Here is a 15,891-nt window from a genome sequence, read left to right on the forward strand (position 1 = left end):
CGTTTATCTCAGGTGTGTTTTATAAATACAGAAATTTGTTTTTACATTTTTATGAATTTATAAAAAAAAAATGATATAAACGTATAACAAATTAAAAAATTTTATTTATATAAGTCTTAAATGTTTCAAGTAGATTCGATCGAAACCTGTAAATAATGACGAATATCGTCTTTTTACAAACTAGTTTTACACAAATGGCTTCGTCTCACGAAGATATTGTAAGATGTTACTTTAAGGTGTACAAAGGCTTTATTTTTTTTCTGCAAAAAAAAAAAAAAAAAAAGAAAATAAAAGAGAAAAAAGAAAAAACGATAAGAATTCGATACATGGGACCAATCGTATTAGAATCTATCTAAACTTATATTTAACTTGTATGTACTTTTTTCTGTTGATTGTAAAAAATTTACTTCATGAACATATTTTTGTACAGTTACTGTAAATATTTTTCTTTTTATTTGTAACAAATGATTATTGAATGGATTTCGATCGAGCTACATGATTTATAACAGCATGAATTTCCTTAAAGAGAGAAAAACATAATAGAAAATAGATTTCTAAGTTTTTAACAAGAAAATGAACGTTTTGTAGAAATTAATATTAAAATATTTAATATAAATTCATCACTTCATTTTTTCAATATTTTTAAGTCTTATATAGACTTAATACTTTAAGTCAATATAGAATTATTTCGTTATTTTAGTTAATCATTTAACTAAAGTTAAATGATCTAATTTAATACACAATCTGATCTCGACAGACGGGTAAATATTACTCTTAAAAAAAAAAAAAATCTTATGTTAAATATTATTTTTTGGCTCATGTACACCTTGAAGAATGCCATAATAACAATGGATGTATTTTTTTAATGCATTTTCAGCGGTAGGTGCTGTGAGAATCGAATGATATAAATAAAAACATCTATAAGTCAGTTTTTTAGACTCTTTGTAATTAAACTTTGTACACGCGCATATAAATAATATAATCTTCTTGAACTAATCCACATTTAAAAAACTTAGTATTATTGCAAAAGTATTCTCATTGATTGTAAGAAATAGTATATGGTTAAACTTTATATAACAGAATTGTTCAATATTTTTTTAAATTGAATAGAAATTATTTTATCATCAAATTTTTAGTAGAAAAATTTTTAATGATGGTAAAATCAATAATTTAAGTTTTTTATATGAGGAAATTAAAAATAAAAATTGTAAATTTTTATTTTTTTCTTAAACTTTAATTAAACTTCAGTTGAAATGTAAAATCTTTATAATACAAATAAAAATACATTGTAATATGACATAAATTAATATTTGTAGTATAAAAATTGTGCTTGCGCGTTTTTGGTTGTGAAAAATAATTTTCTTTAAAATTTATATTGTATTATTCTTTTTGCGATCAGTGAGAAATATAAAAAATCCAAAATATCACTGCCAATTAGTGGTTAAAGTATTACAGAATCTTAACCACTGTTTTAACGATCTCTTTGCACAATTGATAATATATATATATTTATATATACATATATGATAAATTAGAGATCTGATTGATCAAGTTTTTTTTACATAACTTAGAAAGTATTATGATTCACCAGCTGAGTAGCAAATTTATAAAAATAATAAAATATTTTACCCCTAAAATAAATTTTTAAAAAAATTAATTATTTCTAACAGCTGGAGAATAATAATGAAATTTTTAAATTAAAAAATGAAACGAACACTGTACATACATACAAATAATATATCCATTGTGATGAATATATAATAATCCTATTATTAAAAAATTATTTGTGCAGAATCTGCATTCCATTTGAAAAAATTTCTAATCCTTTATTTTTCATAAAAAAAATATAAAATATATAAAAGCATTTTAAAGTTATTAAAAATTACAATGACTATTCTCTTAATTTAGGAAATTTCTTCCACTTTTCCATATAATGAAACAAAATAATTAAATAACATAATAGTATTTTTTAATTTTAAAAGTTATTTATGAATAAAGAATTAAATTCTAGTGAATGATTATATTTATAATCCATAAAAAATTAACTAAGGAAACATATGTTAAGAAAGTAGTTTAGCTTTTGTACCTGTTTGTAATATTTCTATACGATATTATTAGTACATGTAACACTCGTGTAGATGCAGAGTAATTTGTAACAATAATGTATATGTGCAATGAGAAGATTCAATAATAACATGTTGAGAAATGCATTTTACAGTTTATAGTATATTTTACAAATAATAGTATACTTACAAATAAGTATCCTTTTTTTTTTACATTTTCCTAAATAATAATATAATATTGAAATTGATCTTAAACTGAATAATTGAAATAAAGTCCTTGTAATAATAATTTTATCTTATTCTAAAGATTTTTCTTTCTCTAAATATCTAATGTTAAATTTTTTATATTATTACTATATTTGAAATAAAATTATTTATTCTTATATTATATTAATATTAATACTCATTTTAAATATTTTTATACTAACTTATTATATTTATTTTTATTATTTCTTTTTATGGATGCCTTGATCATAAAATATCCAAAAATATATAAAATAAGAAATATTTTTTATCTATATATTTATTTTTGTAAAATAAATATTTAATTAATATATAAATTATTATTTTCTATTTCTACAAAGTTTATAATAATATTGATGTATATTATATTTTTCACTTGATTTTCTAACGAATGCAGATGCTAATATAAATAAGATATATGATATGTTATATATTTTTGATTATGGGTATAATTTAAAATATGTTTATATTATGCATTTATTTGTAAATATATTTTTTCATTATGAATAGAAAAGAAATTATATCAGTGTTTTATCTACAAACGATAAGTCTTTCTTGTGCATGGATTATTATATATTTATTATATTTTTATAAAATTTTAAAATATAATGTAAATATGATATAAAAATCATTTTTCATGCCATTAGCAAAAATCATCTATCAATCATTATGTTTTATTATTGTAATAAATTATTATATATAAATAAATATTATATCATAGATTAGATACAGAAAAGATCTAATATTTAATTATGTGTTTTTTTTTGAGAGATCATTAAAATGTTGTTATAAATGAAACTAGATTGACAAAGCAAATAGAAACAAAATAAGAATTAGACTCTTAGCGTCATCTTTTGGAAAAGATTAGGAAAAAACATTATTCTAAAAATACTCAAGAGATGGTACTAATTTTCAATTACTTTATCTTATTTTTAAAGAGATATTTGTGATATTCAAAAGATGGCGTTAACCATCAATTCTTATTTTATGTTTATCCTTCCCTATTTACTATCCTTGTTTATTAATATAATTTATATTTTACCTATGATATTCTAAAGATGGCACTAATTGTTCAATTTTTAGCTTATTTATATCTCTCTTCGCATTATTTGTTTTTCTGGTCTACTATATATTTGTAAATTTTTATGAAATTTTACATATATCTACGAAATTATTTGCATATTTGTTGTAGATTTTACTTTTTTATCTTTTGAACATTTTTTTTAGCAATTTCTTAATTTTACATATATATTTTATATATTTATCTTTTTTCTATCACTTTTTTTTATTATTATCTTTATCGATAACATGAATATTTTTTTTATAATTTTTGTAATTCTAGAGAGTTTAAAAATTTAAAAAGAAAATGAATCATTTAATAATATATATCATTCATTTATAATAATATTAAAAAAATATTTCAGATATATATGATAATTAAATAATTTTAAAAGTAGCGAATTTAAGTAATTTTATTATAGATGGATAAATATATGATCTAATTTATCAATGGTTTAGTAACTTTTTATAAAAAATAGCAATCACAAAACTTCTATTCTTTTATGTAATTTATATTTTTTTTCAATGAAAATATAATTATTAATCACTATTAGTATTAAAATATATTTCAATTATAATCGTTAATCATAAATTACGTTAAATATTTCATAATACTAATTACTTAAATAGATATTAATCAAAATTAGAAACATAAGTCAAAGAGAATATGATTAAATTTATACATCTTTAATTGCAATAACATATTTACAGCATATTATGGAACATTGTAATTACAAAAATATTATTTTACGATACGATATAGAGTCGTATTTCGTTCTACAAGTAAATAGTAAAATACGATTCGTATTATCGTTCGCAAATAGTATCTTGTGATATCTTTCTACAAGAGTCGCGTAATTATTAAATAACTGCAAGAAATCATATCGTATTTCCAATTGTGTGCTCGTATAAATATTCTCGCACTCACGTTTAATAAAAATTTTCGAAAACATTGATATATACATACATATAGAACGGGCATAGGATATGTTTTCAGACGACTATGGCATCGCGATTATAACCGATACGTGTTGCAATACATATGTAGAAACGCGGTTTAGAAGTAACATTCAAAAGATATTAGCAACTTTCACCGTGAATATACATATATTCGTTTAATTACACACAGATATGCACACATACTTCTGCAATTTAATTCTAATAATCGCGATAATAACATGTTTACTTTCACGCCGTTTGTCATTCATTGTTCCAATTATTCGTTCCCGATTAAAAAATCAATCGACACGTGGCTTGATGATCTATTTAAATATTTTCTCGAAAATCTAAAATAAAAGATTCATGCAACTATCGAGCACGAATAATTCAAAGTTCAAGAACGATGCAATTCCGACCATTGGTCACGCGTTTTGTAGAACCTCTTTCTTGTCGAATTTTCGCCTTACTTTCTCGACGAAAGCGCCCCTTCTCTCGATTTCTCTTTAATACACGTTTCTAAAATCACTTTGATCTTTCTCGACGAGGAATACAAACGGGATTTGATGGATCGAAAGATTTTTTTTAAGAGATTTTTTTTATTCACTCTATTCCCTCGAAATTATTTGTCCAGGTCGCCGCGGTGCTATCCTACGCCTTGGGGCCAAAAGTCCACTGAGACCTCTAGTTTCTTCATGTTTCGTGCTTGCGGCTGTACTAGTCTCTGCGGAAGCTGTTTCGGACGGTTCTGTTTCGCTGGAAACATCTGGTTCTTCAGATATTTCTTCTTGGCTAGTTTGGGCAATCGGTGCCTCAGTCACTTTACGACGCGGTAACAACGGCGATCTTCTAGATGCTAGAGGCACTGGTGTTCTAGTGGTTGTTTTAGGATGCACCTGTAGTCTATTTCGATTACGTAATTTATTCAGAGGATTGACAGTTGTGGAACGTGCCGGAGGCGGGCTAGTTTCTGCAGGTGCCTGAAATGAACATTTTGCGTGAAAGTCGCGTGTACGTGACAACACGGTTGTCGAAAGACGAGAAATAGACGCGAGTTAGTGTCAAAGCATGTCTGGCATGTGACATTTTGCAAAAGGGCAAATGAAAGTGAAAGCGAAGTCCAAAGAGAAGCTTTACTGAGGCCATACGTTTTGAAAAATGCGTTATAAAGACACGAGATTTCGTAAGGAATCATGGGATCGCATTCTATAACTTGAGAATTTTAAAGTGAATTCAATCAGAATATGAGACATACATAGTGTTGTATTATTTCGGAACGAGAATTATATATTTGATCATGACTTTGACTCATCTTGATAATATTCGAAAATGATTGATTTTAAATGCTTTATAAATAACTGATTTTCAAATATAGATGCTTATTTTATATATATTTATACGTACATTATTTAAATATAGAATAATGTTCTAATTTATTTTTGAATAACCTCAAAAATGTATAAATATTTAGCATTAATTAAGCATCAAAGATAAATTGAAATACTATGATATTGATCGATCTCATCCATTTTTTCAAATCCGTAATTTTATAATTCTTTTATTTAAAAAATTTTACCTCATGAGTTTCTTCCTCAGTTCCTTCTCCAGCTGGTTCATCTATTGACGATTCCTCTGCGTTTTCCGAAGGAAGCGGTGTCGTAGTTGTGGTCGTCGATTGACCCGGTTTCGGTCTCAAATTTATTCTAGCTCCAGGTTTAATAACCGGTCTTGTCCCTGTTGTCGGAAGTCTTGAACGAACGGTCGATTTCGGTGCTGATGTACTGGGTTCTTGACTAGTTTCCTTAGGTGTCTCTGAACGAATAAACTCTTGGCTCTCCTCGCTACCGTTCGGAGCGGTGGTGGTCGGTCTTCCACGTCGTCGGTTGATATTCAATTTATTGAAAGACGGTCTCGATATTCCTGACGGCCCATTAGAAGATGCAGTTGAACCACCGTTCGACGGTGCCGATGTTGTCGTTGAGATGGATCTCGTTGCTCCAGATCCACGGAATCTGCCGCGAGTAGTGGAAGAAGGCCGTTCTGCGTGAACAGAGCTCGAACTCTCTTTTTGTACCGCGTCCTCCTCAATTGGATTGGATTGCTTTTGTCCAGGTCGACTTCTTTTGAAACCACCACCGTTAGAACCGTTGCTACCGAAACGGTTTCGCGTGCGTTGTGTAGGTTCCGCAGGTGCTTCGGTCGTCGTTGTACTTCCATTTGATTTGAATCTTCAAAAAAATTTTTTTTTTTAAATGAATATTAATTAAGAGATAGAATAACATAAACATAATAATGATACTTAAGAAATTCAAAAATTTTTTATTGAATTTTTTGTAACATTTTTTCAATAAATCTATTTTTACCTGTTTCGAGTACCTCCATTACCAGTTCCACCAATACCAGGTCTTCTGAATTTTCCTCTTCCAGCTGGAGCTTGAGTAGTAGTGGTAGGTGGTTCCGTAGTCGTAGTTGTGGTAGTAGTAGTAGTAGTGCTAGTAGTAGTGGTTGCAGCAGTTGTGGTAATTACTGGTTCTGTTGCAAGACTTGCTACATTGGTTATCGTCGTTGATTCCAGAGTAGTTGCTGACAATTCAGTCGTCGCTGTCAAATCGGTAATAGCTTCGTCACTGGAAAGTGTCGTTCTATCTGAAGAGGAATCTGTAGCTTCGCTCGATGCATCTACCAAATTATTTTGACCCTGTTGCACAAAAGCATACAAATCTAACGCGACTTTGTCCATCGAACATGGATATTCCGTCGTTGCACTTTCAGTCGTGGTCGAAGCAATACTAGCTGATGTTGTGGAAGATGAATCCGATTCTTCATAGTCTTGTTTGTTCTCCAAAAATGTTTGCTTATCTTTGTTCTTCTCCGATAATGAACTTTCTTCTTTGGAATCATCTTTTTCCTCGCTTACATGCAAGGATTGACCTTTGTTCGATTCAGGAGGAATCTAAAACAAATGATAAAAAGAAAATCATTTCAATTAAAGATCTTTTGTTCATCGCCCTGATAATTTATCATATTAAATGTAGATTTTGATTTTGTAAACAATTTATCCATATTATGATTGAATTTAACACATTGTAGTGTTATTAAATATGATATCATTCTTTATATCAACTTATTTTCTGATCTTCTGATTTCAATAACGTTTCCTAATAAAATTCTAATCTTGAAATTATAAATTAATTAACCAATGACAATCAATCTTTTAAAAAAACATACAAAAAACATATTTGCATATTAATATAAAGATTAATATAAATCATAAATTATGTTATGTTAATGAATGCACAAGTTAATCGAAATTTATCCAAGAATTCTTATACAATCATTATTACATTATTTTAAAAGGATAATTACTTCTGTCGAAAGGGCAGTGATAGGTCTTCTCCTGGTCGTAGGAATGGGCACTTCTTCAATTATCTCTTCAACAGGAGCAGGTTCTTGAACACGTTGCGGCCTTCCTCTTCCTCTGTTCACCGTTCTCTCTTCCCCATTTTCTTCATTCGGTGTGACACCCAAAAATCGGACAGGCCCTTTGGGCAATACTTGGGGAAATTCAGGTCCCTCTTGATGGGTACGAAAGCTGCTGGAATCGACCAGATCCAAACCAGGTCTTGGACGATTTCCACGAGTTCGAGTTGATTCCGTGGTTCCAGTGTTGTGATTCGATCGTGACCTGTCGTTGGACGAATTTAATAGCTATATTACTCGAATAGAAGCGGCAGAAAGAAGCGAGATGGAAAAAAAAAAGGAAGAGTAAAATGTTACGTGTGATGTGCACCTTGGTGGAAATCTGGTATTGGTCGGTAACCTTTCCTCGGATACGTCTTCAGCTTCGACCAATTGTCTGCCTCTGTTGTTGCCATTTCTGTTTGGAATCACTTCGTTGCTGGCTGGTTCCACGGTGCTCGATCTTTCCACGGTGTTGTACTTGTTTCTGTTGGAGCCACGCTTAGGAGCGGACGTGGTTCTAGAAGGAACGTCGTAAGAATTGGTGACCGCCGAGTCCGCTGAACCCGCCTTATTCTCATCCTCCTCGTCATAGTAATAATATACGTACTCGTATTCGTAATCCTTCCCGTTTGGCCCTTTCTTTACCTGTTATTCAATTGTGTAAATAAATTTCCGATCATTTTTTAACGGATAAAAAAATTTTTAACAATAATAGTATTTCTCGTTTAAACTATTATAATTATTTGGAAATTTTTATGTTCATTTAAGTAGAAACAAATAATAATATGGGAATTAAAAGAAGATATCCGTCTATTAAATGAGAAATATATAGTTAATTTTTACCTGGATACGCGAATTTGTGCCGGCAGGGATTAAACTGACGTCGCTGAAATCGCCAAAATTGCGTTCTCGAAAAGATGTTTCTTTGCCGTCGTCGTGGATTATATTAACAGGAACAAAATCAAAAGAACGCGCCTCACGTGGTGTCGTCAGAACTGGCATCATGGTTGTCGGATACTCGTTACTGAAACAATGGAAGAAATTTTCTCGTTTCTCTCTATATTCAATATACCAAGATCATTTAATTTTCATTTAACGTCTGTGAGAGAATTAAATTATGTATTAATAATACATATATACATATATACATATATTGTGTTTATTAAACAGTTAACAATTAAGGTTTAATTTAAATTATTTTTGTAAAAATATTTATATTATATTTAAAATTATATAAGATAAAAAGCGAAGCAAGTAGTTTTTTTTATTTCATTTTTTTTGGCTTGAATTAAAAATAACTACGTTAAAAAATAAATCAGATCTACATTATCGTTCAAAAGTATCCGGATACTTGGGAAATTTAATATGCATAAATATTATTTAAATATTTATTATCGTAACTAATATTAATTTTTTATTATTTTTTTAAAAATTACTTTTTCAAAATTACTTATTAGCTACACATATACGTTTATTATTAATTAAATTTGAAATGTAATAATCTTTCGATTAGTTTCCTTATTTTTTATGATAATTTCTTTTCACATTTCTTCTTAACACTTTCACAAAAGTTTCTCAAACAGCATCGAGCATTTGTATGAAATTATATTATTATATTTTCATTCATAAAAGATAATTTTTAGATATTTTTACTTAAAAATAAATTTTATCGTGTCACTTTTATATACACATAACAATTAACAATTAAAATAGAGAAAATAATGAAATTAACATAATTTTTTTTTCCAAATTCAAATTACACTTCATAGAAAATAAGAAAGTACCCGGACTTTGAATTATAATATAGTTTTTTATAGTTTTACAAATCACATAGACTTGACTTTCTAATTTAAAATGTTTCAATGCAATTTAAAAAATACTTTAACTAAACAATACAAATAATTGTAAGATAATCTGAGATTATACGAAGAACCAATCAATCATCATAATGTTACGAACAAACGTTTTTAAATTATTACTTGGTAAAATAATTTTAACCAGCTACTTTCTTAACGGTTCTTTCTTAGTTTCAAACTCTGTCTAAACTCTCCACTTTTCTTAAAGCTCTGAAGACGTTTCTACCTAACGTGCACCCCGGGAATCACCGAGTCTTTGTGGCTCTCGACGCGGGATTTGTGCGTGTCGCTTCTTCGAACCCCGTCTTCTTGAAGGATCCCGATATCCCCAAAGTTTTCCAATTCGACGCGGACCTGCCGCTTCGCCGTGTCACCCGTTTTGTCTTCGTCCACGAAATCGAAACGTCTGATCGGGTCGAGGTCGGTCAACTTTTTGTCAAAACTCTCGAACTTCGCCACAACCTTCTTCCCGTGTTTCCCATTCTTCGTGATGGCCTTTCTCTCCACGTCCACAACGTCGTCGTCCCCATCATCATCGTAGTCGGACGGCCGGGCTACGTCCTCCGGCACTTTGTGAGACGTGACAAATTCTGCGTGAAATACGATTATTTAAAAAAGGAAAAATAAAGAGAAAGAGAGAAATTTGAAGGGTTTAAAGGGAGATAGATAGTTTACCTTCCTTCGACAAGGCTTTACTTCCGGTTGCATCATCGTCTGCGAGTATATTTGCTACAGCGCAAGATATCCTGATAAAAAAATTGAATTATTATTATTTATTTATTTTCATCGTTATTATCAAGAATATAAAAAATTATGTGCTTTCTATATGGATGAGTTTTTTCTGAGAATCTGATGAAAGTGAAAGAAATATTTTTCATTATCTAATTAATTTCTATGTTTCTCTCTTTTTTTTTTATATTAATGATTAATGGTATCGAATTGAATTTTGATATTCATTGCATGAAAAAAAAAAAAAGGGAGGGAAACGAGAGTAGAATTAAAATAGCAACGAAATTATCTCTCGTCGAGAAACGTGTGCACAGATTCTACCGCGAGCAAACGCTGTATGGTGAAAGTTCGTGTCTGACCGGTGAGCTGGAAGCTGCGACCCGCCACAAACAACTTGCCTCGCGTTCTCTTTCAAGCGGTGATCATATTCGATGTTTAAAAACTTTCGAGCTAAGCTCGCGCCCGATGATTAATTCAACCGCGAAGAAGACTTGGACGGCATTCCATTTGTCCAAAATTCGCACCCGTTAAATTTTCGCCCCCTCTTTCCCTTTTTTTTTTTTCCAACTTATGGGTTTCCATAAAAGTCAAATGGTGGTCGAGGTTCGAGGAAAGGAAAGAGGAGAAAAAAAATTTTTTTCCTCTTAACCGATTTCGAAAAAACCGATCCCAAAAATCGATATTTTCGAGGGGATCGATTTTTTTTTTTTCGTGACGCGAGAATAATTTAATCTCGAAAGAAAAAGTCAAGGCCGTCTACTAGCGTGCTTGGGAATACGAGCGCGACCTCGTCCTCCTTTGGCTCAAGGTTGTTCGATCAGATTCAGGGAAAGATCCGAAAATTGAGGAAGATGAAAAACCTACGCGACGCCATTGCGATTTTCTTCAAACGATCGCAAAATGTATCAACGTATCTGAGAAATAGTTTTGTTGATTTGATTCTAGATGGCAAAGCAAAAGTATTGGTGTACGCAAGAATGTTGAAGTTTATTTATTGAATTGTGAGCGATTTAAATTTATAATTATATATATATATATATATATATATATATATATCTCTTTATGCAAAAAAGATTAAACTTAAATTATCATCAACCGATCAACATATTTTTGTATACCAATTTGTGTATATATTAATTTGTTTTGATTTTTAATGATATTCCACGAATATGTAATAATATATACGATTTGTACGAGTCGATCGATTTTTGCGTGAGAATTTCACGCGAGAGACGAGGGAGAAAAAGAGGAGAAGAAAAGAAAAGATGGAGGAGCAGTTATACGAGGAAACGAGTTGTCCAGCAAGGTCGATCGGTTACGATCGATTACCTCTGTCGATGAAGGAGACCGGCTACTGTAAAATTAAAAGCAGGTATCGGGGGCTTGTTGCACATCGGAAGATATACACGACGATTTCATATCCTGTCTTTTCACGGAGCAAAATGAGCCGTGATCGTGCGAAATGTTGGCGATATTTTTTTTATTGTGCGCAGTCCGATAGAAAGTCGAAAGGCTTTACACCACATGGCGACATTTTCGATTGAAAGGAATAATATATATATGGATGTACAAGATTATATAAATCGAAACATGGAAAAGAAAAATACCATTTTTTTTTGAATAATTTTTTTTGTACTATATATACACTTATTCGATTCCTAATGAATGAATAGAAGTGAAACAGAAAATTGTGAGATAGAATGAATAGAGATAATAAATAAAAAAATGTGGAATAACATTTTCTCGTTTGAAGCTTTGTTTTCGAATTCGAAAGTTTGTGAATTCAGATAATTTATCACGAAAAATGAATGTCTGTCGATTTAAACTCAATTTTTCAAAAAAGAAAGAACAAAAAAAAAATTATATTTCGTATTCGATTTATTTTTGCTTTGTGAAATTATTCGATCGAAGTGCATTTGGCCAATATTTAACCTCAATTTTCTTAAAAGACGAAGCTGGATGGTATTTTCACGCATTTTATATTTATAAAAATGGAAATTATCTTTATTTAATTATCTTTCCTTAACCTTAATAAATTTTTCCTTTAAGAGGTTAATACTTTAAGCACGAAAGGATCGTAATTCTATCTTTTGAAAATAGTTACAATAATTCGAAAGATTTTTCTATAGATATTCCATATAACTTATGAAGGTTAATGGCATATAAAAAAGTAGACAATAATTTCTAATCTATTCGTTATAACGATGTCTAACACTTATTTATTTTAACGTAATTGCATTATCACTTTCTACAACGTATATCACACGATGATCTTCACACTGCTTCGTTCAAAAACAATGCCTCATTAATTTTATAAATTTTTCTTTACCTCGATTAGAAAAGAATGAGAAATTTCAAATTATTTAAATATTAGACAAAAAAAAAGGTGCTGCTTAACTTAGAAAAAACATTCGAGAAGATTTCTAAAGTCTATACACATTGTACTGAAACTTATTTCTCAGAGGTTATACGAAAGAGAGAAAAAAAGAAAGAAAGCAATGAAGATGAAAATATACGTACAGAACAGAAGCAACGAACGATCAAGATAAATTTTCGCCCAAGGAATTCGAAGGTTGAGTCTCGATACGCAAGCATAATGATGGAATTTATCGTGATTCCATATGGAGAAAGCTGTCTCGGCTCACAACCGTATCTACGTAAGCGTGTACATATACAGGGTGTATCTCCACTGGCACGAGACAGACACTCGCCGTTACATAACCTCACAACATTACCGTGAAAGCCTATTCGAAAATATAAGCAAATATACATACGTGTATATGTATATATACGTATATATATATATATTATTTTTTTTTTGTCTTACCTAAAACAACGTAACTTTACGAAGCTTGTTAAGTATATTCGCAAATGTGCGAAGATGCAATCTCGAGAAAACTTTCTATTTAACCTGTTCCCCCCTCCGTTGCGCAAATATGATTGCGCGGGATGCGAAATATACGATGCAGAGGATAAAGATAAAAAAGAAGAGGAAATGTTTTAACATTTACAACGGATTTTGTAAAAATCTGTTTGCGAAAGTTTACGGTCCCCACGCTCGAGCATCTTCACTCCTATCTCGATTCATCGACCATCTTCACTCTCCCACTCCCTTCGATTAGATCGAAGGTGAGAGTCGAAAATTTGAATTTTTTATGGATGAGATTGTTACGATGCAATTGTGTTTCACACCGCTTTCATTCCGATCGAATTTTTGAATGCGTAATTCTAATTATTCGATAAGAATAATAGTTTCGATTATCTTCGATATATAATAATTCTACGAGCATCGATCGAAATTCGAATTTGAGTTTAAATTTGCGACGAAAGAAATTTTTTTTCCCCCTTCGTTTAACGTTGAAAGATAATTTTAGATAGGAGAAGTTTGTCACGATTGAGAAAGAGAAATCTGCCATTTAAATTGTGCATCGCAATGCAGATTCTTTCCAGGCCACGATTCAACGTTAATTATCGTTCCTCGGGGACATCGTTAAAGGAAAAAAAAAAAAAAAAAAAAAATGAAAGTAACCGGGATGATTCTTTTCTCAACAATCTACATCCAACTCTACTTTCAAGAAAAATGAAATTTTTTTCAATTTGCAATAGACTCCAAAATTAATCAATATTATCGATCGTCGATAAAAATTTCTTTAAAAATATCCTCGATCTTTTATCCACACGATCCTATCTCGCTCCAATTATCAAAAAAAAAAGAAAATTACACAAATGGATAAAAATTATGCATATTTTTATTTTTTTCCTCAGAAAACGCCAAATCTTTGCTCATCCTCCTAGTAAAGAATCCTTACAAATCGATGTACTTAAGATATTACTTACAACAAGGCGACTTTCAACCACATGTCGACGACTCCTCTCTTCTTCCTCTTTCTTCTTCTTCCTCTTTCTCCTCCTCCTCCTCCAAGATACGAAGGGATACGAACAGCTGGACGGTCCAAGCTCCGTTGACTCAACCTCGTTCCTCGAAGGAGGGTGTTGCGTTATACAAAGGACGAGTATAAAGTACGAATATATTTCTGCGTTATTATACACGTTTCGTCACCGGACACTCGCGATCATCGTCGCCCTCTCCTCTCAGGGGCGACACACGTCCTCTTCCAGCTGCGGCCGATGCTCGAGAAAGGAGGCTGGAGCCGGGGCTCGAATCACTGATTCCTACCTTCGACAGTTTCGCGAGTTTCACGCGCGATCACGAATCGATTTCCTTTTGCTCCCTTTCTTCCCTCTCTTCCCCGTTCGAGCGGCCAACTCTCTCTGCTCTCCGACTCTCCGGAGGGACGTGAAAGAGAGAAGAAGAAGAAGAAGAAAAAAAAAAAGAAAGAAAGAAAAGGAAAGGAAAGAGAGAGAGAGAAGCGGAAAAGACGCACACACCGGTTTGTAGTAAAAGTAAGAGGTAGTCGAAGGACGTGGTGAGGGTATGAGAACGGCGGCGAATGCAGGCCTCTACTTATACGCCACCCACCACGGCCACCTGGAGCACACCCCACCAGCCCGTGGAAAACTGGACACCACGTAGTCGAACCCGACTCGATATACGTATGCCGGCTCTCGAGCAACTCGAGATATACTCCGACTGCTATTTCGTCGCTCCCTCCAGTTCTTTCTTCTTCTTCTTCTTCTTCTTCTTCTGCTGCTGTAGCTGCCGTTGGTTCACCCAGTTTGCCATTCTATTACAGAGAATCGGTTGAGCTGCTCGATGCTTTCGATCTTTATTCTTCTTTCCTTTTCTTAGGTTCAAATTCAATCACAAATTGCGATTCGTGAAATGGTAAATTAAATTATTTTGGATTTAAATGTAGATTTTTATGAATATATATATATATATTTTTATTTAGAATTTATGGTTATTTTCGAAATGGAATTTTAAAGAGAGACGATAAGAGTTATGTTACTTGCTGTTAGAGAGAGAGAGAGAGAGGTAGATGGGAAGTAATTGTACAGTCACGAAGAAGTAATTAGTGAACGATGGAAAGGAAGGAAGCGTTGTCAGTGGAGGAGTTAGTCATTCATAGATCTTTCTCTCGAGAAGGAAAGAAAAGAAAAGAAAGGAAGAAAGAAAGACCATTGACTTTCATTTCTCCTCCCTCCACCCCTCTCTCCTTTCATTTTCGTTCAAGTTCATTTTCCCAAGTCCATTCTCGCAAGGATTCATCAGATTCAGAATTTCTCACGTTTCGAGGATCGGAAATCGCGCGGGAATTCCAAGGAATCGATTTTTTCTTTTTTTTGTTCTCGTAACTTCGCTTTCACGAATCGCGTGAATCACGCATACCGTCCGCGCTATTGATCCACAACAATGATTTTCTTCGTAAAATACAAAAAAAATAATAAATTTTCTTAAACTTGCATCTTCTTTTGCTTCGAATCGATCGATTTTTTTCGATCGAGAAACGTTGACAGAAATTTCGAGGATCGATCGATCCATATCAGATCATATTTTCTTCTTTGTCCAAACTTTGCGATCGAAGTCGATGGCACGAGATTGGCGTATCGTAGGTGTCAAGGCCCTGCTTCGAGTTCCGTAA

At 31.7% G+C, this 15,891-nt stretch overlaps 1 protein-coding gene across 2 annotated transcripts; it reads right to left on the bottom strand.

Moving 5' to 3' along the window:
* Window positions 1-4,031: 4,031 nt before the first annotated feature.
* LOC408970 (flocculation protein FLO11) lies at window positions 4,032-14,897 on the bottom strand. Of its 2 annotated transcripts, XM_006564615.2 has the most exons (10): window positions 14,186-14,897; window positions 10,295-10,365; window positions 9,846-10,209; window positions 8,607-8,787; window positions 8,371-8,408; window positions 8,092-8,280; window positions 7,668-7,986; window positions 6,665-7,254; window positions 5,878-6,529; window positions 4,032-5,281 (listed from the first exon to the last, which is right to left on the bottom strand). In XM_006564615.2, the coding sequence occupies exons 1-10, from the start codon at window positions 14,206-14,208 to the stop codon at window positions 4,910-4,912; spliced, it is 2,799 nt and encodes a 932-aa protein (XP_006564678.2). In that variant the 5' UTR covers window positions 14,209-14,897; the 3' UTR covers window positions 4,032-4,909. The 2 variants fall into 2 exon arrangements, with proteins under 2 accessions (XP_006564678.2, XP_392499.4); XM_392499.5 differs by having other exon boundaries at window positions 8,092-8,408.
* Between the last annotated feature and the right edge of the window lie 994 nt (window positions 14,898-15,891).

The sequence above is a fragment of the Apis mellifera genome, linkage group LG8 (assembly GCF_003254395.2).
Source record: "Apis mellifera strain DH4 linkage group LG8, Amel_HAv3.1, whole genome shotgun sequence".
NCBI lineage: Eukaryota > Metazoa > Arthropoda > Insecta > Hymenoptera > Apidae > Apis > Apis mellifera.